Raw genomic sequence first — 25,561 nt, 5'->3', positions numbered from 1 at the left:
CTATTTATTAAATAAACTAGTAGTCACTTTACCAGTTATCCACGCGCTTAAGAAGGACCATCACTTCATGTGAACAATACGTCACCAGACACATCATATTGATTTATTCTATATCATATATAAGGAATCAAGTATCTTACACAAATCTGTTGAGGAAGGTACACATCTCTAAACAGGCGTTGTTATATATCTGCAACCGATATTGCAATATATTATAGTATCTAATTGCCTAGCATTATGATATGATGTCAACCAGGAATACCTGTGTTGGAACAGCAATAATAGAGTCATATAAGTAGCCAGGAGGCTGCTTTTTTCCTCTCTTCCTGAGATCAGCTTTGATACTTCAGATGGTCTCCTTATCTGTTCACCACCATGATTAGCAAATTCCACTGTTTTTTGGTACAAGATCACAACTTACTCAGTCAAAGAAGGGTTTACTAGTTCCTTTTTTATTTCTTTATTTTGCACCTGCTCTTTTAATCTTCTGCCAATTAGAGATGAATCTTTAGCAGAGTGGTCCTGGTTCTGGGGCTATCCCATCATATATGACTCAGGTGATTATGAAGCCAAACTACCTGATTAACTGGCCATTAAAAAAAAATCTATTCCAGTTTTTACTGGGTTATTTCTTATTTTTTGATATGCTATATTGTTACTGTTAAAAATTACTTGTCTAAACACTCTGAAGCAGATCTAATATAGGCCTGATACAGAGGATACAGAAGCACCGTCCTTGGGCCAAAACTGGGACTGGGGAGCATGCAGCAACCGCACGCTCCCCAGCCCTAGTTCATATGGATGGCTCCATTTTGGAAGTGCACCATCTATATACAGCGCGGGATGATGGCATCATGGACACTCCACCTCCACATGGACCGGCACGTGCATGATGTCACCGCGACACTGCAGGGCGCTTGGGGCACCCTTTCAGCATTGCGGGAAGGAGCTCCGAAACAGAGCTTCTTTGTGCACACACATCACTGGCATGGCTTCTACATGGCCGCATTTGTCGGGGTATCCAGGGCATAAAGCCCCATGGACACCTCTTTCCAGGCCATGGAGAAGCTGCCCTGCCCCCAACCTGGAAAGGGGCAGCTGTGGACCGCCCCTTTTCTGCATTCTGTACTGGGCCTGGGCCATACAATTGCTTGGTAACATTTTTATCCTACAACTGCACCACATTCATTAGCTCAGTATACATATACATTTTCTTTAACTTTTTTTCCTATTAATAAAGCACTCTGGGGGCTGAAATTGGCCAAATGAGCATATAAAATATAGTATCTAGCCTATACAGTAATAACATTCCAGCCCAGCAGAACATCCTTCCTCTTAAGAGAGAGGTTTTTTCCCCTTAAATAATCTTATCTGTATGTTTTTTTAAAGAAAAAAAAACATTCATTAGCATTTTATTCAGTTTTTCAGTTTTCATTGTCATTTTTGGTGGCTAATTTATATACATACTGTATACATATGGCCTACTTAATTTGTAATGTCTTGGGTAGAATTAGTAACTTTTCCAGGGCATAATCCTATGCAAATCCTGCTAAACATACTATAATTTATTGCAGTGTAGATTAGCAGCATTAGCAGCATACTGAGATATTGCTTGGTTTTCTTTTTTTTTAAGTAATCTTTAAAGTAATCTATTAGTTAAGTTACAAATATTTCTTATTTCTAATGTTTGCTAACCTGCAACCATGGACAGAACAGCAATTTAAAGGGTTATACAGTCATCCCTCCATATTTGCGGCTTTGATATTTGCGGATTTGATTATTCACGGAATTCATCAATATGTTTTCTCTAGGACTGTCTAGGTCCTCCAGTGCAACTCTGTGGTCAACTTTAACGAAAAGTTGAAGTGAAAGACCATTTGTAGCTACTCCAGTGCCATTCTATGGTCAGTGTATGTTGGACATTGACCACAGAATTGCACTGGAGGACCTAGAGATTTCTAGAGAGGTGTCCTCTCAGGTAAAAACAGTGTTTTTGTTATTTGCGGTTTTTCCATATTCATGGGGGTCTTGTTCCCCTGACCCTAGCGAATATGAAGGGACAACTGTATTATTTTGTCATATATTCTTCCAGGATAAGGGGTGGCATCTAATGATCAAAAATAAATTCTTAATTGAACACACACACATTCTACTCCCCCAAAACTGACAGAATTCGAGTTCCCAACAATGGACAGATTTACAGTTGCATACACATGCTGAATTTTACATCATTGAATACCCTTATTCCACACCCTCACCCTCATTATTTGTGAAAATAACCAGAAAGGGTATCCAAATCATAATCTGCCTCAAGGAGTTTCATTTAAGTAGAAAAGTAGGGTAAAATTTGGTCATAATTAATAATTCATAACTGTGTATTTCAACCAAGCACACTGAATAAATTTCCCAGGATTCTGACAAGGACCTGACAAAGCCAGAATTACTGTTGCTATTTAGCAAGAGTGAAGCAGCAAAAAGGCATGGGTGAACTCATAGACTTTAGATAAAATGACAAAATCATGGTTTACTTTTTTGGGAGAAAAATGTATTTTCAAGCCGTGGATGATTAAATTCATGGATGTAGAATCCGTGGATATGGAGGGCACACTGTTAATGAAGTACTTATCTTCTGATACTTTCCCATTTTGTGGCGATATACCCTTCATTTTAGACATGCAGAGACTTTGATCAGTGAACTCACAAATTATTTTAACACAATATAATATTCTTTCCAAAATAGCATAATTCCACTTCATAATTCCACGTCAAACAATACTCAGTTTTCACTTTGCTTGTTCTTTTCCCCATTTCTCACCAAAACAGTCCTCCTTCATCTCAGTAATTTCCTAGGTTGGGTTTCTCACCTTTGTATATCTTCTCTTGTCTGTCTACTGAGTAAGGGTAAAAGTCAGCCAGCTTTTACAAGAAGACAAAGCAGTTCCGCTATCTCCTCCATTTCAAGAATAATGCAGCATTAATGACAAGTAACTAAGTCCTGTACAGTTAGGTGACCTTGTCTCTATGGGTAGAATTTGATTTTTATGTTGGCAGAGCTAAATGGATTCAGTGCTTTCAGATTAAAGGAAATCTTGGCAGTGAAACAGCATTCATTTAAAGTAATAATTCAGCTCTGTGTTGGTCTCCCCCCTTCCTCTCCCCAAAAATACCCTCACACAGTTTTTTAAAAAACTTCTTTTTTCCTTGCTCACATATCTTTCTGTCTGTAGATCAACAATCCTTAAAACCTTTAGGAGATATGTTAATCTATTCTAGAATTTTTTATAGGAGTAGACCACTCTGAACACTCCTGAACTTTTCTGATTTCAAGAGCTGAGCAGGATTGGGCCTGGTTGGTACTTGGATGTAGGAACATCTGTTATCTCCAGGTTGGATTTAGAAAGAATCCTGCCAGAAACCATGCAGACCAGCTGCCACTCAAAGTAGACAGCTCTGGGCTAGCTGAATGATTGATCAGACTGGGTACAAAGCAGCCTCCTACACTGCTACGTTCCTAACGTCAGTGGTACATCACTGAGACTGAAGGTCAAAAAAGGAGATGGAATGGAGGGCGAAGAGGGAAATGGTATTTACACTATGTAGTTTATGCTGTCCAGACATACAAAGATGAATGTATACTGAGTATTAAAACTCACAGCAGTGCCAGTGAAATCATGTCTCAGGTGAAACCTTTGGCAGTCACTATGTACTATAGCAATTGGAAGAAGATGCAAAATTCCTGCCCAGGCATTTAAGGAATATAAGACTATAGTCTGGATCCTATTGGTAATCCCATCTTGAATAGATCTGTTGAATCAATAGGTCTACTCAAGTTGAGACTGCCAGTAAAATTAAAGGAATGAACACCCAGTGGCATCATGAGGTGTGTAGGGGAAGGTGCAGCTCTCACTGGGTGACACCTCAGAAGAGGGTTATACCCGGTCAGGCTCTCCTTCTACAGGGTGAGGAGTGATTGCTCCCTTGCAGGCTTTGATACAGCACTCAGCAAAAAGAATCTGTACATGGTCAATGATAGTGACATCTAGTGTAGGTTACTGATGTCTGTAGAGATGGCAATGCAGCCATGCATAGAGCTAAATGAGATGCCCCCTAACTTTTTCTCCATGACAACCTCTCAGTGCCTAAAGAAATGGAGGAAAAATATCCAAGCTTCCCATTTATTTTAATTAATTAGTTTTATATTCCACCTTTCTTGCAATGAGTTGGTGACGCCTTACATGGCTCTCCTTCCTTCACAATAGGCTTCCGACAATCATTGAGATCATGTAGGCTGGGAATAGGAGACTGGTCCCAAAGTCATGGCTAAGAGGCATTTCCATATTTCATGGAGACAATATCCAATTCAAACCAAATATGGAGAAATGTGGGTGCAGAGTCAATGACAGGAATGTTAGAACAAATCTGGGCAGACATCAGAACTACACAGACTGCCTGTCATGCTTAAGCTTCTCATGAACAATCATTTTCTAGGATGTAAGGGAGGCAAGAAGCAAATACAGCAGGGATGCTGTGCATAGAGGACAAAGAAAGGGGAAGGCTGAAGGAAAGGGAATTCATGTATCTCTGGGCAGGAGAGTACTATGATGGTTTATTGAATGCATATTATGCCAACGTTGTACAGACTGCACAGACTATCAGTTAGCTAACAAACCATGCTCAGGTTGTGTGTATGTGTTGTGTGCCATCAAGTCATTTCCGACTTATGGCGACTCTAAGGTGACTCTGTCATGGGATTTCCTTGGCAAGATTTGTTCAGAGGAGGTTTGCCATTGCCTTCCCCTGAGCCTGAGAGTTTGTGATTTGCCCAAGGCCATACTTTATATACGGCCAGGGAATCGAACCCTGGTCTCCAGAGTTGGAGTCAACACTCAAATCACTACACCACACTGGCTCTCATGCTCAGGTTTTATAGTACTTTAAGAGTCTAAACCAGGGGAATCTTTGGCTAGTTGATTGTTGTTCAACATTGACCTCAAAATGAACATAGCATAGCAGCATACTTTGCAATGCCGTCTCTCATATTGTTTGGGAGGCAGCATCTGTCTGAAGACATCCTTGTCTTCTCAGTCCCTTCCTATGTTCTTGTTTCTGGATTTTATACCTTTTTGTTACTGTGTCCTGTTTTATCCTTTTTCACTCTACTGATGTTCTCTGGTTGAACAATACTTTAATATATGTAGCCTAGCAAAATGTATTAAATAAATAAATAAATGAAATCTGCTTTTGCAGGGTATCACCAAATCACAAAACTTTGTGAACATATTTCATCATTTATCTTTTGTTTCCTATGGTCTTGTTTCTGGGTTTCATCCTGTTTTGTCCTTTTAACTCTACAGCTATTCTGTTGTTGACCACCACTAAAACATTATTTTAAGATATGTAGCTTAGAAACTGTATCAAGTAGCTAAATTATAAATAAATAAAATACAACCTGCTTTTGGATGACAGCACCAAATCGCAAAACTTTGTGAACATATTTCATTTATCTTCCCAGGCGATAAACTGTTGAGGTAGTAAATCTGTACTTTTTATTTCATATTGCTGAGCTAAGGGGTTTCATAATAACAATAATCCTTTGTAAATGGGCACTCCCCCAATGGTAGAATTGTCTGGTCTTTTCCTGCTATCATTACTGAGCTGCTGTTGTTGCAATTTTGTTTCTTGTTATCTATTAAAGCTCGGGGGGTGGGGGATCTTATTGGTGTGATATTATTTTATTTTCTCATTAGCAGATTTATTGTCAAAATGCTGGTAACATTAAAAGCTCCCAGATTGTTCAAATACATTTGGGGGGGGGAGCCATGTTTTAGTCTTCCAGCTCTCTGTGTTCTCTGAAGCCTTTTAAGATTTGCTTTGCAAATATATATTCTGATGCAGGTATGATTAAAGTGATTGAGTAGCACAGAAAACTGAAATCAGGCCAGAAATATGATATACCAAATGCCCTGCCTGGATTATAACAGAACACATACTATACAGTGGAAATTTGGCAAATTACTAAAATATGGTCATTATGATGGATGGAGTGTGAAGGATTTTTGTAGTTCAAGCATCCTTTGTGTTCTTTTGTGCACAGAAACATTTCATTTTCTCTCTCATGCACAGCAAAATTTGGCCACGCTGTGTTAGGAATAGAGAGGCCACTTAGGCCAGAATCCAGTTGAGGCATTATGCCATTGTAATATCTATGATGAAAGTTGTACTTTTTAGTACAGAGTTGGTCCCCTTAGGGTACATACACATTTTTACAAACATATAGTCTTTAAAATGTGTAGAAAGGGTATACATATTTTCCAAGGGAAACATGTGCTCAGCAACTAGGAATGGGGAAAAAGATGTTCAAACATATTTGCAAATGTACTTATTCATTCATGTTGATAATGTGTTTTTCAAAAGTTGGGGAACCTTGATGAGTACAATCCTAGACTGACAAGACTCTGCAGTTTGAGAATAAGTCTGTGTGAAATTTGCACTTTTGCCTGGGAAAACCCATTTTTGATGCAGAAAAACATTTCAGAAATTTTCTCTGTGTTATTTTCTGTGTAGAAAAGGCTGTATTCTGTGACACACACACACCCATGTGTGAATTGTTTTCAGAATAAGTCCTGGACTGTGAATATTCTCATCAGTCCAGAATTCTTTTTTTAGAAAACTAATATTATCATTACTTTTGCTTTTATTAAATATACTTTTATTTACTATAAATAATCCTAGTGAATTATGCATGTCCATGTCTTCACACATTTTGCAAACTATATTACAGTATGAATCTCTTCTTGCTTAACAGCCTCCTAATCCATTCCCTTTCTGCTGCTTTCACTTGTAGATCCTGCTCATAATAGTTGTCCAGACCCTGGTACTCCACATTATGGAATACAAAACAGTTCAAGAGGATATGAGGTAATAACAATTTTGCAATATAAGAATCTGTTTAGTGTTATATTGAGGTCCGTGTGTATGTGTGTGTATTTAGTTTAGAAGCATTGATTTGGATTGCTGGCTTTTGTACTGCCTAATGAAGTTAAAATCTCCCAGGCTGCATCCACAGTGCAGAATTAATGTAGTTTTGAAACTATTTTAACTGACATGGCTCAATGCTATGGAATTCTGGGATTTGTAGTTCTGTGACAGATTTAGCCTTCTTTGTTAGAGAGTTCTGGTGCCACAACAAACTACTATTCAGTGGTACAATTTCTAGGATTCCATAGCATTGGCCATGGCAGTTAAAGGGCATCAAACTGGATTATTTCTGTAATGTGAATGCAGCCAATGTCTCAGTTTAAGTTAATTTCTCCAAAACCACGCCTTCATTTTCTTCCCATCCCTTTCTATGTTGTACTTGGAGACTTTGTATTATTGTTGTTTTTTGTTTTCTGATGCTAAAATTCATGGATATTCTGTTATAGTGTACTTTTGCTAATGAGCACATTTATTTGTATAGTTTTCTTTATCTACGTAGCTTTTCTACATGTTTTCATCACAATAAGTCTCAGGAAGCACAAAAATGGAAGTTTGGCTGCATCCTCACTGTAGAAATAATCCAGTTTGACACCACTCTAATTGCCATGGGTTAATACTATAGAATCCTGGTAATTGTTGTTTTGTGAGACATTTAGGCTTCTTTGTCAGAGAGCTTTGGTGTCACAACAAACTACAGTTCCCAGAGTTCCATAGCATTGATCTATGGCAGGTAAAATGGTTTCAGACTGCAATGCAGATGCAGCCTTTGGGAAGGTTAAGTCCAATAACATTTCTACCAAACTTGTTTGCCACTCCTCCCCAGCATTTTTAAAATGTGTTCTTTCTGCTTTTGCAAGAGGGTGTCTTCCTTTAATTTCTTGATAGAGTTTAAGCAGCACCTCTCACAATGATGAATATATGTAATATATATATTTTTTCCCAGTAAAGGAGAGATTGGAGACTCAGTCTGCATGATAGTCATAAGAATAACAGGAGCATGGTCTAGAATGCTTACTATTTAACTAACCCTTGTGACCTTTATGTGGGGTCCTGACGGATAGTTTGTCAAGCGATTGCATTTAACTGATGAATTACATGAATTTCAAGCACAAATACTGAAGTCCAAATTATTATGCATATTGGTCAATGTACTGCTTGATTGTGTGCTCTCCATATAATCCCTCAATTATGCATAAGGCATTAACTTGAGAGTCTATCTTGAGAGCAATTGAAAGATTGTTACAGAAGTACATAAACACCACAGTCGAATTATCATTCAGATTTATGAATAAATCAAGTTAAAAGTCTGCCACAGTGAAGACTACAAAAGGGTTTAAGGTAATTAAAAAGTCAGTAATTCAATCTGCCCATTCTAGAGGGTTGACTCCCTTTGGGGCTTCTATCTGTCTTTTACATCACCGTAATATCTAGTTAATTCTTAGATGTTAAAAATATCATCTTATCCATTTTTCAGCATGTAGAAATTTGTCAGCAGACTAACATTTTGCCAGGTTTTGCTGTATAAATTCCTTACTGGTACAACTCAGTCTTCCAGCAATCTATATACTGATAGATTAAATAGAACAGGTTTGCAGTGTTCATAGAGAATTACCATATATTCTTTCTGTATAGTGAGGAAAGAGTTTATTCAGCAGGCTTCTTCTCAGAGAAAATCACTATTTGGGAATATTTTTCTAACTCCTTCAATTTATATGCAGAGAAATTGACAGTGATGGATACAAGGACAATCTCTCTCTTTCTCCTCTTCTCACTTTGTAATATGTGATGATTTGAAATGTCAGTCATATGTCAGCTATCACAGAGGGTTTGTTTTTTACTAAACATAGAAAGAAGGGAGAAGACAGTCATATATGTTAAATCCAGCACGATATACAAAGTGGTTTTATGAACTCTCCCTAGAGAAATATAAAATCAAAGAAAAGCTCTGAAGTGATATTTCAGTGTAACGGTGATGAAATGAAATTACTAGCTCACACTATTATTGCTTCTCCCTCAAACTTTACTTTTAACTCTTTTAGGTGGGGAGCAGAGTCTTTTTCAGATGTCGAAAGGGTTATCATATACAGGGTTCTACTACACGCACTTGCCTTGCAAATTTAACATGGAGTGGCATACAGCCTGAATGCATTCGTAAGTACAAATAATATTCAGTTATACATCTTTTAAAAGTAAAACATGATAATAATTTGTCATAGTTTCAGAAACTGACACAAGGTTAGCAACCAGAATCAAGACTTGCTTATATGATCTAGGGCTCACCCATTGCTTTTGCTGCGTGTGCTGTGTACATGAGGGATTTCTTGTTTGAAAACACAGTCATATCAAATACCTTCTAATACCTTCAGTCCTGTGGGATGAGAAGGAAATCTGAAATTATGCTTGATCGGGGCAAGAGTTCTTCTTAAAATACACTCAATTCCATCTCTTCCTGGATTTTGGAATTCTGACTTAGTACCCTGGATTTGTTTCTGGAATGGAACCAATTCACAACAAATTCTACCAATGTCACTTGCCACAGTTTTCACTCCATTCATTCATTTCACTCCAATGTTTTCAACCTTTCTGTGTTACTGACAGACAAGAATTTCAAAGATTTAAGTGCAAAAGCAAACAACAACAAAGAGTTTTATGGCATCTGAAAGGGTTAACTTACTTTATTTGGTATAAGATTTTACAGACTCCATGGCTTCATAAACTGCATCTAATGAATCTGAGTAGAGTCCACAAAGCATTCCTCTAAATAAAGCATGTTAATTTTTAAGATGCTATGAAAGTCATTGTTGTCAACACACAAGTGCTTATTAATCTAAAAGTGAATAAGTAACATTGGTCCAATCATATGCACATTAGCAGTAGAGCTTTTTCTTCCACATTACCATTTCCCTGCCATTTTGATCCATACCAAGAGATTCAGCATTTATGTGACTGGTACGTGTCCCCCAGGATGAGTGTCCTCCAACGTTTCCACTGTAGTCAAACCAGGAGTGTGGGGGAATTATCTCAGCCTTTCCATGAAGCAGCTGAGAATTAATGCCTATGGATGCCATCACCATTGAAAAACACCAGAGTACTTACTCAATAAATTGTATAGATGTGAAATAAGAATGATCTTATGTGAGCAGGGCATAAAACAAAACAGAAGTATTAGTAAGATTGCAGTGGCTTGCATTAACAGTGTAGCATGACAAAAATTCTGTGAAGTCTTTATTTGATAGATGTTTATAATGAATTTATTTTGCAGAGAAAATATTTGGCAATTTACACGGTTATCTGCATCACTGAATTGGAAGTGATGCTTAGAATGAACAGCTCAGTAATCCACAATATTGATCACTGCCTAATTTGCAACATTGTATGTGTGTGTGTTTTCTAATCTTCAATGTGTAGCATGCAGGAAAGTTGTTCTAAATATCTGCCATTCCAGATTTTTCACAGTTCTGTCTCACAATAGTTCTTTGTCGATGCTATGTCCAACAAAAAAGAAATTAATTGTAGGGCAAGTGTCCAAAATGTTGACCACAGTTTTGTCTGTAGCAATAAAATGTCATTGATTAGGGATACATTCAGTTTTTGACTTTTTAAAACAATTTTTCATGCTTCTTATAAATTATTTCAGCTCACGCTTGCAGACAGCCCGAGACTCCAGCAAATGTGGATGTAAAAGCAATAGATCTACCTACCTTAGGCTACACTTTGGTATATACATGTCAGCCAGGATTTTTTCTTGCTGGTGGGTCAGAACACCGGACATGTAAGCCTGATATGAAGTGGACAGGCAAATCACCTGTTTGTAAAAGTAAGTCACTGAAAATATGGATAGCTCCATTTCATTTTACTTGCTAATACGGTCACATCTGCACACTTTAAAAGTTTAAAGTGTTACATTTGTAAATCAAGCCTCCCGTGTATCAAAGTAATATTGGATATGATCCCTTTCATAAGCACAGCAAACAAGTAAGAAACACAATAAAATCGTGCCTTGTTTTGAAAATTAAAAGGAATATATGTTTCTTCCTTGAATAGTTCTGGGCCATGTGGTAAGCTTTGGTAAGCAGTGTCAAGAGTTGTCAACAGTTGTCCCTTTATAATCCCTGGGGCCATCTTTTCCTAAACTTTGTCTTGCTTAGGCTTCTTCCCATTGGAAATTGTGTCAAAAAGAAAAGAAGCTCAAAAAAAAAGAGGATCCAATTAGTTGAAATAAGAAAAAGAGCAAATGAGAAATGCAGCAGCGATGGAGAGACAGATAAGCTTAAGAATACTAAACTCCAGGGTGGCCTCCCTTTTCCTGCCTCTGGCAAGGAGTAATACAGATGTTCCTTTCCCATCTGTGCAGACTTGGTTCTGGGGGGGCCCACGGATGGGGAAAAAACATGGGAGCTCATATTAAGAGATTAGTGCATCGACTTTTATTCCCGTGTTAGGCACAGGATGTAAACACACAGGGATTCTATCACTCAGCTCCATCCTTGGCCAGTACTCATTCAGTACATGACCGAGGCTTCTCCGGGACCTTTAAAGGAATGGGTGAATACTGCCCAGGGATGGAGTTGTGCAATAGAATCCGTCCTTGTGTGTTTACATCCCGCACTTAGCCTGGGAATAAAAGCTGGTGCGCTAATCTCCATAGTCAGTGAGTAGTGATGTGCACAAATCTACATCAGTGAGCCCACAAGCATGTGCTGCCATTGGTTAATAAGGTAATCAGAGGTCCAATCTGTGGCTGGTTAGCCTGCCGATAGATGGACCCACTGTACTTCCATTCTCAAGCTATGATGGGGAGAGTGGGATAACTATTAATAATTAGATATTTTATCTACAATATGTTTATTTACTTTTTAAAGGGGGGATGTTGTAATATTGATGTAATATTTTGTCTGGATGTTTTAATTGTTAGCCGCTTTGATTGTTTTATTATAGAAAAGCGGGGCATAAATAAAAGTTTTATTTATTATTTTATGTAGAATGTCTCCAGAACACATCAATGACAAACTCAACAAGTGGTTATCTTTGCCTCATTTAGGACAATAGCTTATACACTCCCTGTTTGGGATGTGATTGGTGTGTCTCTTTGTGAGTATAGTATTCTCACTTTGCATAACAGGAAGCACTTGCTTTAGCACAGGGCTGCTGGAGCTCTGATAAACACATATTTTACTATGATGACAGGTCTGATTTCTAGGAGGCAAAAATCCTGATCATGAGATTCATGTCCACTAGTATCTTTACTAGTAGATATAATACTGAATTTAGGTTGTGCTTCCCTGTCTCCTTTCTATTGTTACTTAAGAGGTCAAGGTGGCAGGAAAAGGGCCATTTGGGATGGCTCACAAATGAAGGCAGGAACCATATGAAGGCTTATTTTTGCTCTCTGGATTGCTTCTACTGAGCAGTCAAAAGCTTTCAATGTAGACGTCCTTTGTAGGCATTATGGGTTTAACAGATGGGACCCAGATTCTCTTCTGTCAATACACTCAAGTTGTGGAGAGGCACCTTAATGGAAACCATTACCCAAGATATACTTCAAGGTTCAGTGTGCCAGTGAGAATGATCACTATGTAGATGATTTCTGATGGTAAAAAACATGATGGATTTCTTAGGGGTAGGTAGATAACCACAAACCATTTGCTATTCAACCCCAGAATATTGAGACCAATCTCCAAAATGGGATAAAACAGAGACATTTATTGACCTGTTAATTAAATTCTTAATGGAACTGCAAGTAATTTCTAACAACAACCAAGTGTGGGAGAAACTGCATCTGGTGTCTTTCCCCAGACCACCTCTGCAGCTTATCTGGATGATAACACCTGAACCCTCAACAACAACCCAAAATCTGGGTTATTCACTGGCTGGTCCGCATAAGGAAGTTTAACCAGAAAGCCCCCATCCCAATCTGTGAAGATTAAAGATGGGGTTTATCTTTCAAGCCAGACCTAAGGGCAATTTCTTTCTGCCACCTCCTGGGTCGCAAGGCCTAAAGAGGTGGTCCCAGAAACACAAATATTCTACACAAATAGTGTCCAAGGTGCTTGCCGAAATATAATCCAAATATTTATGCCAGAGTTAAGTAATTATACAAACCCAATTAGAATTCAAACTTTTATGCCAAATCAGGTATTATCAAGCCAATTTCCCTATGCCACTGGAAACAGTACAGGGTAGGCAAAAAACCTGTGGAAACGGGAGGGGGGGGAATTCCTACCTGGTCCCTAGATGACCAAGAAAACCTCATACTATACCAGTGCCGGGTGGGTGGGTCAGTTTCTTCTTAGCAATGAGGCCATGGGGCGGTTGGCAAAGCCTTGCCTTTGACCACACCCCCAGAGTCTTGCGCCATGGCATTACTGCCATAGTATGATTTTTAAAGGTCACTGTCTCGTCCAAGGGGGAGGGCAGCAAGCAGCCCATCCCCACTCCAACTCCTCTGTTGTGGCGAGGGAGGGGGGGGAATGGTCATTCTTGCTTCCTTCCACATGGGTCAGCAGCAGACTCCATTCTTTGTATATACTGCTAAAGAAGGCTAGACGTTTACCTTCTTAGAGAGGGGCATGCTGACTTGATTTATCATATGCAATTCTAAGCCGAATCTAAAATCTTACAATCATCTTTTTTTCTATGGGAAACTGTGATGATGAGCTGTGAGAACGCTTACATTCACTGTACCCCATGGTGGGAACAGAAGGCCCATGGAAACCCTGTGACCACATAACATAAAGCCTGGACAGCAATGATGTTGTTTGATAATGGAATTTTCTTCAACTTGCATAAAGAAACTTAATGTGTTTCTCTGCTTTTTTATCACGCTTCCACAGGTAGCGCCATACAAAAGCCCTTGCTCCAGGGCACTGTTTGATCCCTGATCTAACCCAAAGGGCACAATTTTCTGAACAGGACAGGACTGAAAAATTAAATGGAATATCAAAGAAACAGTCAAAGCCATTCTTTCAAATGGGCAGGTTTTCCAACTAGTATAAAAGTGAAAAGGAGACTTGGATGTGTTTATCACAGTGATAATTGTGATTTGTCATGATTGTGCCAAATCTGGAGAATCACTTTACTGGGGCTTTGTGATTCTGTGAGCAGTTACCCATAAATAATATTTCACTTCTTAATTATGGAAATGATCCATTAATTATTTTATGCAATGTGTATCTGTGTATTCTTCTTCCAAACCTTATAATAGAGTGTGGGAGGAGTTTCTCAAAAGCAACTGATTGCACTTTGGTAGTAGTCTGAAAGGATGTGACCCTGAATATGGAAAAATATTAAATGCAGGGGTGGTTCAATAGATGATTTCCTGTTTTCTGCCCCCACCAGTGGAGCAAAGATGGCATAACAATGACTGTCTAAAAGAAAGATTGCCCATTTGATGTCACTAAAAGATAAAAGTCACCTAACACAGGTGGATATCATGTGCAGTTTGGTCCTCAGCTTCCTGCATGACTACCTTCTAGAACACTATAACCCATACACTATAAGTGGGGTATTCTGAAAGAGACCTCATAAATTTCAACTCTTACGTAACTTAATATGTGCTCATTTTTCCTCAGGAATTTTTGCAGCAACGGAGAATAGAAATTGCTGCTGCTTTTGAAAAGAAGGGAGGTTTTTTGTTTTCCTGCTGTCTCAGTGAGCTTTGTGTACTTTCAGAGTTTATAGGAAACATTTCTGCTGAGATTAACTCACAAGGATGGGCAATTGTATGGGTTTAGTGAACAACCCTGGCCCACAGAGGAGACTTTCCTTGTCACACCTCCAATTTTATGCCAGAGATGTCCTCTTGTGTCCTCGAGGTGACATATGGAACAATTATCCCATATGGTTGACCTTTCTGGACTATTTGAAATATACAAGGCCTTTATTCCAGTAGGAAGTGATGGAGGGGGGACTTTTTCCACACACACACACACACACACACACAGAGTTTATGGGGAGTGTGTTAAAATTATCTCTAATCTGTAGTTCCCAGGATGTTTGGGAGCATTTGGGGACAAAAAAAAATTGGGACCTTGTTTTTTTAAAAAAAAAAATCTCTAGTACCAATAAAAATAGCTCTGAGGACCACATTTCAGGCCATACTTTTCCCAGTACTGAACTACAGCATGAGAGCTCTCCAGCAGACAAGGCTGTTGTTATCTGCTGAGAAGTTGACTTCAACATTTGATGACCCTATGAATGTGAGACCTCCAAGTCCCCCTATCATCAACAGCATTGTTCAGGTCTTACAGAGTCAGGGCCATGGATTCCCTTATTGAGTTAATCCATTTGTAGTGCAGTTTTCCTGTTTTCTACTGCCTTCTACTTTACCGAGCATTATTGTATTTTCTTCTTTTCATCTCATGCTATGTCCAAAGTATGACAGTCTCAATTTAGTGTCAGGAGCATGCAATCCCAGCACCATGGAAAGATAGTGTGCCACTAATTGGAGCAGATAATTAACCCTCCTCAAATTACAAACCCATTGATTCCAACGAGTGGAGCCATGGAATTTAATAGAGGTATTCAGTACCTATAATTGTGCTGTGTACATATTGTCAGTGTCTAGAGTGTAAATATACTTCTGATGTCACCAGTTAAAAAAACAGTTGCTTACTTGTAACAGTTCTTCAAGAGTCACAGAACAGCCACACTCCCAAGCACATCTGTTTAGGAGCCCATATCCCCATGGACTTTCTCTTTCCTGATATATGCCTTGCATCATGCTGTTGTCAAGTGGTCCAAGGGATGACTCCACAACTCTTGACATTGCTTGCTGTAGCTTCCTCTCAAGTCAAATAAATCCTCTGCTTGCTTGTCATATGAGTGGCTTTGTGTGGGTCCTTCACACAGAAGAACTTCTGAAACAATAGTTAACCAAAGAGGACAACATGTTGTAACTGTACATTTCTTAATTGGTTTGTGTCACAGTCTTAATGTTTTTCATGTATGTCTTTTAGTGTTTAATGTACATGTAGTACTAAAAAAGTAAATGACTGATGAGATGTTGGAATCCTTCAAGAATGTTAGGTAAAATAAATTTTAATTATGAGCTTTGTTTTGATCATTGTTTTTGTTCGTGTTTTAGTTTATATGAAAAACAAGGTTTTCATATAAATCTACATGTTTCTTTACACATTAATTAACAGCCAAAGCAAAAAAGAAAGATTCTGTGACATCCCTGTCCAAATTTGCCCCAGGACTCTACTCTATAACCTTACTTGAGCTATTGAAAAGAGCTTCTGTTTCTTTTCTAGAAATGTTGTATCCAGAAATAAGCCAGTTTGATGTAGTGTTTTGAGGGCTGGATTACAACTTTAGAGCCTGAGGTTCAAATTCCCAGTGGAATCTGGAAACCCAGTATGAGATCTTAGGCAAGTTATACTTTCTCAGCCTCAGAGGAAAGCAAAGAACCCCTCTGAACAAAGCTTGCCAAGGAAACCTTGTGATGAATTTGCCTTAGGATCTCTATAAATCAGAAATGAGTTGATTGCACACAACAACATAAACTAGAAATGTACTTTGGATTAAAAAAAAAACCACAGTCCCTTACACAGCATTCATATAGGGCAGTAAGAAATGCACTGGCTCTATTGCAAGTAGTCTGGAATATGTTTCAATATTCATACTTCTTACTAAATAGCCCTAAACATTATATAATCCTTATTAAGACCCAACAAAGCAAAATATAAAGACACTATTCTGTTTTGTTTTTTATTTTGTTTTAATAAAATAAATCAGGAAGAATTGTTGTTATTTGACGTGCGTAGATTAATTCAGCATAGTGTGTTTATTTGGACAGTTGGGTGTCAAAATTGTAAGCTGGTGCTCTGCTGGTCCAGTTTGCAAGGCCACCTTGAAATATGTGTAGCATACAGCATCCCCACTTACCCAGCTCAGTCTTCAGTGATTTCAAACCTTTAATACAATGAGCAGCACCATTTTGTTCCATTATTTTGATTTCCCCTAAAAATGGAAACTATCCTTTACTGTACCAAGTTCTGAACTGAAAAGAATGTAAAGTGAGCATAGTATTAAAAGGAAGTACAGCTGCACTTTTCTTCCAAAGTTGGTCCCAAGTAATTAGAAAATAGGAGAGAGCCCACCTGGATCTGGACAGTACTCCTATAAATGTGCATTCGTAGCACACACAAAATGTTTAATACAGTCCTAAAGGTAGAACTCATTCAATGATGAGTTTTCCTCACATGATTCCTCATCCAAAATATGAATGTGCCAGATTTTTTTTTTATGTAATAGATGAAAGAGTAGTGGTAAAACAAATGCAATAATTGCAGGGTTGGGTTTTTCCTCCCAACTCAAGCTAAGCACCGCAGAATATGCAGTATAGCATGGTTCTTCAACATGACTGATAGGCATCACAAGTGATATAGGCACCAGGTATTTCAGCCAACCCTAGATAAGAACAGGAAAGATGAATGCATAGACCTGTCCAGTTCATGAACTCAGATTTAAATTTCTACCTTCTTTCATTTGATGTACTGGTTGCCTGTTATTTTCCCGACTTCAGTCTTAGGTTTCAAATTCACTTAATAGGGACTAACAACCATTGGACATCGTAGGGTGTACCTCTGGGTGTGTAAGAGTGTTCAAATTTCCCCAAGGCCTGCGAATTGTATATGTACAACAGCTTAGACTTGAGTGACACTCTACTAAATAGCACAGTTGGCAAGAGGTTTGCCCACCACTGATATGTATTGTAAAAATTTATTATTGTCCTCAATATTACTAGTTTATAGATATATCATTACCTCAGATTGTAGGCTTCAAGTGTTTTTATTTATATAGAACTATGCATACCTAGGTACAATATTATATAAGGCTCTCTGTTACAGCACTGTGGTTGATATAAAACTAATAATATTATTATTTTTTGGAAATGAAAAGTAATTATTTCTGTGATCAGCAAATTTTCAACAATACAAAAGTTGGAATTCCAGGAGATTTTTTTCTGATGAGTATGTAAAATTATATCTGCTTGAATATGTAATATAGATTTTAGTTATTTCTGCTTTAACACAGTAGGCATATTGGAGAACACACAGTTGCCTCAGTCAAGCATTATTTATCAACATTCTGTACAGAAAAAAAGGTATGTTCATAAAAATGATAATTTGTCTTTTTACTTGTAGGTAAAGGAGTGAGAGAAGTTAATGAAACAATAACTAAAACTCCAGGTTTGTATACGAGAACAGTTTTAGAATTAAATACATCAAATTCCTCTTAGCCCTCTCTTTCTCAAACAGTAAAAATTCTTTCTAACCTTTAAATGAATCATGTCATCACGAAGGTTAAAACAGGAGAATATCCAAAAACAATGGCAAATTAAACCTGCTACCTGAAATTGGTCACAAAATAGCATCCTTAAAACAACAGTTTAATACAGTGCCCCTTTCTGTGGCATTATCTAGGGGTGTTTCTGTGCTATAGTTCACACAAAGGTAGTAAATAGGTGCATGGGAGATACATCAATTCAGGGTGTAAGTAGGGGCTTGCATGATTATTCCTCTATTCATTGAAAACTAACTTAGCATATTAATTTTCTCTGTAGAGGGAATGCTCACATTGCTAGACAGACACAAAACAACACAGAATTATATGAGTTCCCATTCTCAGTCTAAAGTGGTACTTATATGTGACTTTTACCATGTCATTAAGAATGAGGACTTTATAAAAAGGGTATGTTTATTAGTAATAACAAGCTAAAGTTGCCTTATATCAGGCAGTGTACTATAATGGAGAGCCTTATAATGAAAGCAGATTTTAATTATACACTTTTGGTAAAGATCTGTTTTGTTTTCATCTGGAAATGGCTTAGCTGTCAGAAGAAACATTTATCAGTTTAGCAATAGCCCTTCCATAAATCCCCTTGGCCAAAATTCATTTTAGAGCCCATTGAATTATCCTGATCTGCCCCTGCTAATAAACCCTGTTACCTTCAGGCACAGGATAGGATGTTTTCCTATTTGCATGGTTGAAGTAAGTTTCAGCAGCCAATCCAGTCACATTATGCATGGTATGGGATCCATCTTGTCATCACCCTTGCCACTTTAACAACCCGAACACACACATTCTTATCTGATTTCAAAAGCTAAGCAGGGTCAAGCCTACTTAATACATGGATGGCTTACACAAGGGAATTCAATGTAGGGCTGGGGAAAAAAACCTTCCTGAAACATGCTGTCAGTCAGAATTGACAATATTGGTGTTACATGGGCCAATGGTGTGAATCAGTATAAAGTACCTTTCTTTGCTTTTCTGTTCTTTGCCCAAGAAACCTCTGACCAGAGTTGGGAATACAAATTTAACTTTCATCTATGTTTCCTTAAGAATTTTCTATCAGTTATCTAGCTACATCACCTTAGCTATGTAGCTACATAGTGTCTCCCAGCCTTACCCACCCACTCCCATCCCCACTTAGCAGGTAGAAACTGCTGCACACAATGGGATCCATCCTCCGTTGCTCAGTGAGCAGATGATTGATATTCCCAGCCATTGCCAACAGTGATTTCCATTCGGACAGGCAGAAGAAGGCTCCCTGTGACATTTCTTCCTCACAACAGAGATTGCTTACATGAGGGGAAAGTGGGAACATCGGTCTTTAGCTTCCCAATTGGCACATGAACAGATTTGGGGACTTTCAGGATTCCTATGTATCCCCTAAAGCAGTGAATACATAGGAACTGCGAATACAAACCAGTCATGAATGAGTAACTGTAGGCTATGCATTCATAACTGCCTTGGTGAATTCCAGCCAATATGACTCTAGGGCCTGAATTCTCTTACGGACATATACACACATAAGCATCCCTTACCCATGCAGTTGTCCTTTTTTGAGTGCTGTAGAGGTTAGTATTCATTTCTCCCACTGAAGCCTCCAAAGACCTCCCCACTTACTATAAAGCCCTTGTAGCTACTTTGTATGGCCATTCTGTGCTTTGTGGTGAGAAGACAGGATCGGAGAAGAGTCTGGCTTCATCCACAATGATGATATCAGTGTTGAGATAAACAAGAATCCTCCAGGGTTTCAGCACTTCTGCATTCATTATTCATCGGGCTGTGGAAAATTAGTCAGATGCTTCTCTGATCCTGCCTACTTGCCATGAAACATCCTGCCTGCTTGCTATGAATGGCTACCCTGGGCAGCTTTAAGGTCTTTACAGTATGTCAGAGGGCAGCAGGTATATAGCTCAGTAAGTATAGCATAGGTCCACAATCACCTACCAAACAGTGCTAGCAAATCCAACTATTTTCCTTGCACTCACTATTATTTGGGCCTAGTGTTTTGCATTCACTTGTCTGGTAAGGTTTGCTTTGCCCTCTCTCTGTTGCATGATAAGGTTTTAGGCAGGATATAGACAAGAAGAGTATTTTAAAATGCAAGTTAAAACAGCTCAGAAGACTGTAAAATGGTAAAGTGCATAAAATGTTATGAAACACTTTAAATTTTTGTTTTTAAAAAATCATATTGTATCAAACTGTACAATGTAGTCATGCCAAGACCCAAACTCCACTGAACTTTCTACTTTGCATTTCTATTACTGAAATTTATAGTAGTAACAATAGCGATGGAAGCCTGGATCAGCTTCCTAAGCCAATATGTGCATTTTGAGCAGAGCTTGGAAAATTCTTCAGCCAGTGTGCCCAACTGTCATGTTGGCTTTGTGATTCTAGGGTTTGTAATCCAAGACATAAGATGTCCAAATGCTAGTTCTAATGGTTTCATAGGCCTGTCATGCCTCAAAATGATCAGGCTGCCTGAGAGGCAAATATATTTGGTGCTACTTTTAATTGGGCTTCTCTCATATTGCCCTAATTTATACATTTAGCTTTGAGCCAGAGATGCAACTAGGCTGGTTTGTGTTCTTCTCTTCTACAGTGCTTACATTTGGACTCCACACGAGTCCCCAATTGCACAGGTAACTGCATTGTCAAAGGCTCTTTACTCAGTGGAGAGGAAGATCTTGCTATTATTTTAATGGTGCATTAGTTAAATAACAAATCTGTACTACACCCGATGGTATAGTATGTAAAAACTTCAGTGAATTCTCTCTGGAGAAATTCATTGTATGTTTTCCTTAACAAAAGGTCATTAACAAAGACATCATAGTGGGTTCTTTTTCTTTATGTACAAAACACGGTCCACTGGGTGGGATCTTTTACTTTGTCTCACAGTCTTATAGTCTTTGCCTTGTCTTCAGTGTTGAATGTGCAACTTGTCTTTTTATTTTTTATAAAGCAACGTACATGTAAAATGTGTTTGCTGCATTTCTCAGCTGCCCACAATTTTGTCATCTGGGATCAAGTATGAACTGATTTGAAAAACAATGCAATACCCCTTTTAATCCACTGCTTTCACTTCTGCCACACTCCAAAACTGATGAATATTCAGTAGCTACTAGTGACAGCATCTTCTTGTTACCTTACTTAGGATGCCATCCTTTGCATAGCTGAGATGTATATAGTTGGGACCCATTGATTTAGTGAGATTCAAGAGAATGTAACATCATAGTGTGTTAGATTAACACCAACAGAGCCAGGTTCATTCATGAAAGAGTGGACAAACATGCTTAGTTCAAAAAACCTTAATAATAATAGCTTTATTCTCTTTGTGTCCATGTGTTTTTGTTATTAAGGTATGTCTTTCTCCAACATATTCTACTTAACATATACCAAAAAAGAGGAGGGAGGCAGATATTGTAGGTCTGGAAACATATGTGTGATACCATTTTGTAATGGCTAATTCCTCATTAGTTTCAGATCATTATTTTTTTTATGCAAAATGTGTTTCATCTAGCTTTGATTTCCCTTTCAGTGAATACAAAATGTGGATTTCATGAATTTGGGGGTAGGCCCTAAAATTTAGTAAAATAAATTCTTACAGATTTATTGTGAACTTCACAAGCTTTGTACAGTATAAGGGGGTTTCAGCAAGTGTGTCTTGGATAGGATTTAGGATTTCCTGAAACTGGAGGTTGAGTTGTTTTTCATAAAAGGGAAAGAATTGTTCTTTTGACATATATCTTCATTGTAATTTACAATGCAGTTCAGAAGATTATTGTTAACTATCAGATAATACATATTTTTGGATTTTGTTCAAATATCTCACATTCCTTTTAAAGCTTTTCTCCCATAGAGAGACATTTTTACTGGTGTAAGAAAGGTAAAGTTCTCCAAATGTTACAAAAGGATATGTTACAAAAGTGGTTACAGATATGTCTTACACGGAGTATATAGTTTGTGGATCCTTGCTTTGATTTTTCTAGTTTTTCCGCTCCTTTATGATTATCTTCAGAACCATATCGTTTTCAGTGGGGAATAAATCAGGTGTGAGCTAAAATGTCTTAAACACTTTATAGAGTTGCTTTTAGCCACAAGCGTATAGAATTTTTCATGCTTTTCTAGTACGATGTGGCATTAGCTTCTCAACATCCATGTGAAATGGAATTTAAAAATGCATCAACCAACAATTTAGCCTTCAACCTCAGGTTCATCTGTTTCCTTTGGTTGACTGGAAAAAATGGGAGAAAATAGCTCTATACATAACATTTGTATTATCAGTTATTTTCATAGTATTTACATGATTGTACACTTTTTCTGAATACTAATATGCTTTTAAAGTTCCTGGAATTGCAGGTATAGCATTATGAGAAGGCTGGTAATCTTTAAGGCTTCCCCCTCTCCGTTACAGAAATATGTTGGAACTCAAGAGCAATATTTCTATGGAAGGAGGCACACTTGAATTGTGATGAACAGTGGCCCCTGTTTGCCTTGAGTACAGTATATTCTTTCAAAACTGATGGACAGGACTGGTATACATGCATTCAAAATTATTCAAAATAGTTCCTGTATCAATTTGCTTCAGTAACTTCCACATCAGCATCCTGTACTGCTCCTAAAGCACTGCTTTTCTGCATCCATCTAATGGTGGTATTAAAATAGTAGTTACATAATGTACTATATTATGGAGCAGTTTTTCTTGGTCAAAATTATTCTATAACATTTATTTCCAAAAAGGAGTGAGATGGGGGCTTATACAATGTTAATTAGTAGCTTCTTCCTCCTTTTATTGTTTCCTGTTCAGTGAAGCTGGCAGTTAGTAATAAATTGCCCTTCATTAGTCAGCTACCTGTCCTACCCTGGGTCAAGAGATTATGTTCTCTCTTCTTTTCATTTAAAAAAAATGTAATATTCAATAATAATAATAATAATAATAATAATAATAATAATAATAATAATAATTGTAAGAAATAAAAATTAATTAGTTAGTTAATTAAATTCTACCTCATTATCATGGGTCAGCAAAACTGATTAGGTGTGCCAAATAGGAAGCTATAAAGCAGGTAGTACCTGAAGGAGGAAAATATTTCTCAATGAAATCAATGGGACTTAGCCATATCTAATTTTTGTCAGTTGTGCATCCACAGTGCCTTGGGTTTGTTCTAAAGGACAAAAATGAGTGTCTTTATTGTCTGTAAAAATTGTATTACAAAATAACTAATAATTGTAGCATCGTTCCAAGGCATGATCTAAATACCAATAACACATTCTATATTAAATTCCTCATTTTTTCTGGAGAAGCTGAAAAGAAAGATCCAAAACAATGAGCTCCTGTCTTCAGCTGTTACTGCCAGCAAATTTCACTATACATCAAGATTCACTAGAAGTCCATATACAGTTTTCTGTTATCATTTATATTATTAATAATTCAGTATAGCAAAGGTTACTAGTTGTTTTAGAACAATGTTGGGCAGTCTGATAGCAAGCTGAATAATGAATGTGGGGAGCAGAGCTGCGTCTTCTTGGAGTAGTGTAGTGATTTACTGCTTTGTTCATCTTTCCTTCAGTTCCTTCCGATGTATTTTTTATAAATTCATTGTGGAAAGGCTTTTATGAGCACCTAGGGAAAAGACAACCTGCAACGCTAACGGTCGACTGGTTCAATGCTACGAGCAGTAAGGTGAATGCTACGTTCATTGAAGCATCCAGTACACAACTTAAACTATCAGGTGAGATTGCCTGTTGGGTTGGTGTAATTAGATATGCTCAATATTTATATTGATTATGAGTTCAGGAACAAGTTTTCACCTATTTTCATTTAAATGTAGCAAGTGTAAATTTGTAGAAGAAGGCTGTTAGAAATCCATACTATGTAAATTCTTAGAGAACATGTTTGTTAAATGATCTAATTTTTGCAGCTCAGTATAACTAGGCAAATTTTGTCTAGACAATGTTTATATTTTATTGTTTGCTATCACTCTTATCGTGGTCTAGGTCATGCCTTAACAGTGTAAATTCCTCTTTGCTACGAGCAATCAGGTTCTGGTTTTGTGTCATTACCACCTTTTGGGGGGTTGAGGATATGATCATACATTTTTACAGTTTGCCAAAAGTTTATGCAATTTTTCTGATCTTGAAAAGAAATATATGCCAATATACTGTAAAGATGACTATTGGATGCTCATGATTTTCAAGATGTTATATTTCACATTTATTTCAAACAACAGCGACAAAATAAGTGTACCCTTTTCTGTGATATGGTTTTATGGTCAGATCTAGCTGCTAAGATATTATTTAAAAACTCCACTGAATCCTCTGCATACCTTTGCTAGTCAAGAAACAAGTTGAATTTACTGTTGAACTGAGAAACAGGAAGTGTTTTTGTTGAAGCTGCAAAGTTTATGTATAACGCAGAAAGTTATACAAGAAAGTGGGGTCAGGTGGGAACAAGTATTGGGGGAAATGACAGTACGGATTCATATTTGCCAGAGCAGGTGAGGAGGTATTTTCCTGCTCTGTTAAGATTTGAAAAACCAGTATTGTGTGCAACAGGTTGATAATTTGGGTTACCAGATTAAAAACTTGAAAAGGGCTCCTATATTTTGGTTATATAGAAGAGCGAGTTCCCACAGGTGTTCTTTGTTACAGAGTCAGGTAACGTGCTGCCAAAATTCCCTTTTCTATACAACCATTAACGGTAGAGAACCCACTCCAATTTTAATTCTGGGTACCCTATTGGAATCCTTTCAATGCTTCATGGCAGTGTAATAAGATGCTATGCTGGCATAGTGCTCTTTTCACAGGGATGTGAAATAGGGGCAGGGAGGAGGCAAAGACAACCATTGCCATCAGGAGGCAAACCTGCCTTTCTTGTTCCAGAGCAGCTCAGGAGCCTGCATGGCAGCTTTTAATGACAGTGTGGTTTTCTCTGTCTTCTCCTTCCCTGTTTCCACTGATCCCATGGCTGATTTACTCCTGCCACTGCTACATTGTCAACCCCAGAGTACTTACACTAGGCAGCAGGATCTCAGCCACAGTTACTGATCCTACTATGCTGTGGTCATACTTGTAATAATAAAATGGGAACATACCACTTTCTAGGCAGCCATCACTACATCTCTCGCATTCGCCGCACCAGGGCTGCTGCCCCCATCATGTTCCCTTCCTGCCCTCTCCCTTAATTCCACCTCCCTCTCTTATGTGCTACCCAGCATGCCTTGGGGTGCTTTATTTTTCATTTTTTTTTGTGCAGTTCCAGAGCTCTGCAGCCATGATTTGACCTTTA

The 25,561-nt window shown here is 38.0% G+C and overlaps 1 protein-coding gene across 2 annotated transcripts in view; it reads left to right on the top strand.

The window, feature by feature from the left end:
• Positions 1–25,561, top strand: part of CSMD1 (CUB and Sushi multiple domains 1) — a 1,231,469-nt gene that overhangs the window by 1,188,899 nt on the left and 17,009 nt on the right. The window contains exons 62-66 of one of the 2 annotated variants that reach the window (XM_042480547.1): positions 6,845–6,918; positions 9,018–9,129; positions 10,616–10,795; positions 18,129–18,173; positions 23,844–24,005. In XM_042480547.1, coding sequence (XP_042336481.1) covers positions 6,845–6,918; positions 9,018–9,129; positions 10,616–10,795; positions 18,129–18,173; positions 23,844–24,005 — 573 coding nt within the window. The remainder of the gene's footprint in view (positions 1–6,844; positions 6,919–9,017; positions 9,130–10,615; positions 10,796–18,128; positions 18,174–23,843; positions 24,006–25,561) is intronic. The other variant, XM_042480556.1, reaches the window with a different exon arrangement.

Source organism: Sceloporus undulatus, chromosome 1, assembly GCF_019175285.1.
Source record: "Sceloporus undulatus isolate JIND9_A2432 ecotype Alabama chromosome 1, SceUnd_v1.1, whole genome shotgun sequence".
Lineage (NCBI taxonomy): Eukaryota > Metazoa > Chordata > Lepidosauria > Squamata > Phrynosomatidae > Sceloporus > Sceloporus undulatus.
The sequence above is the reverse complement of the archived record's forward strand: the minus strand, read 5'-3'. Positions and strand labels throughout refer to the sequence as shown.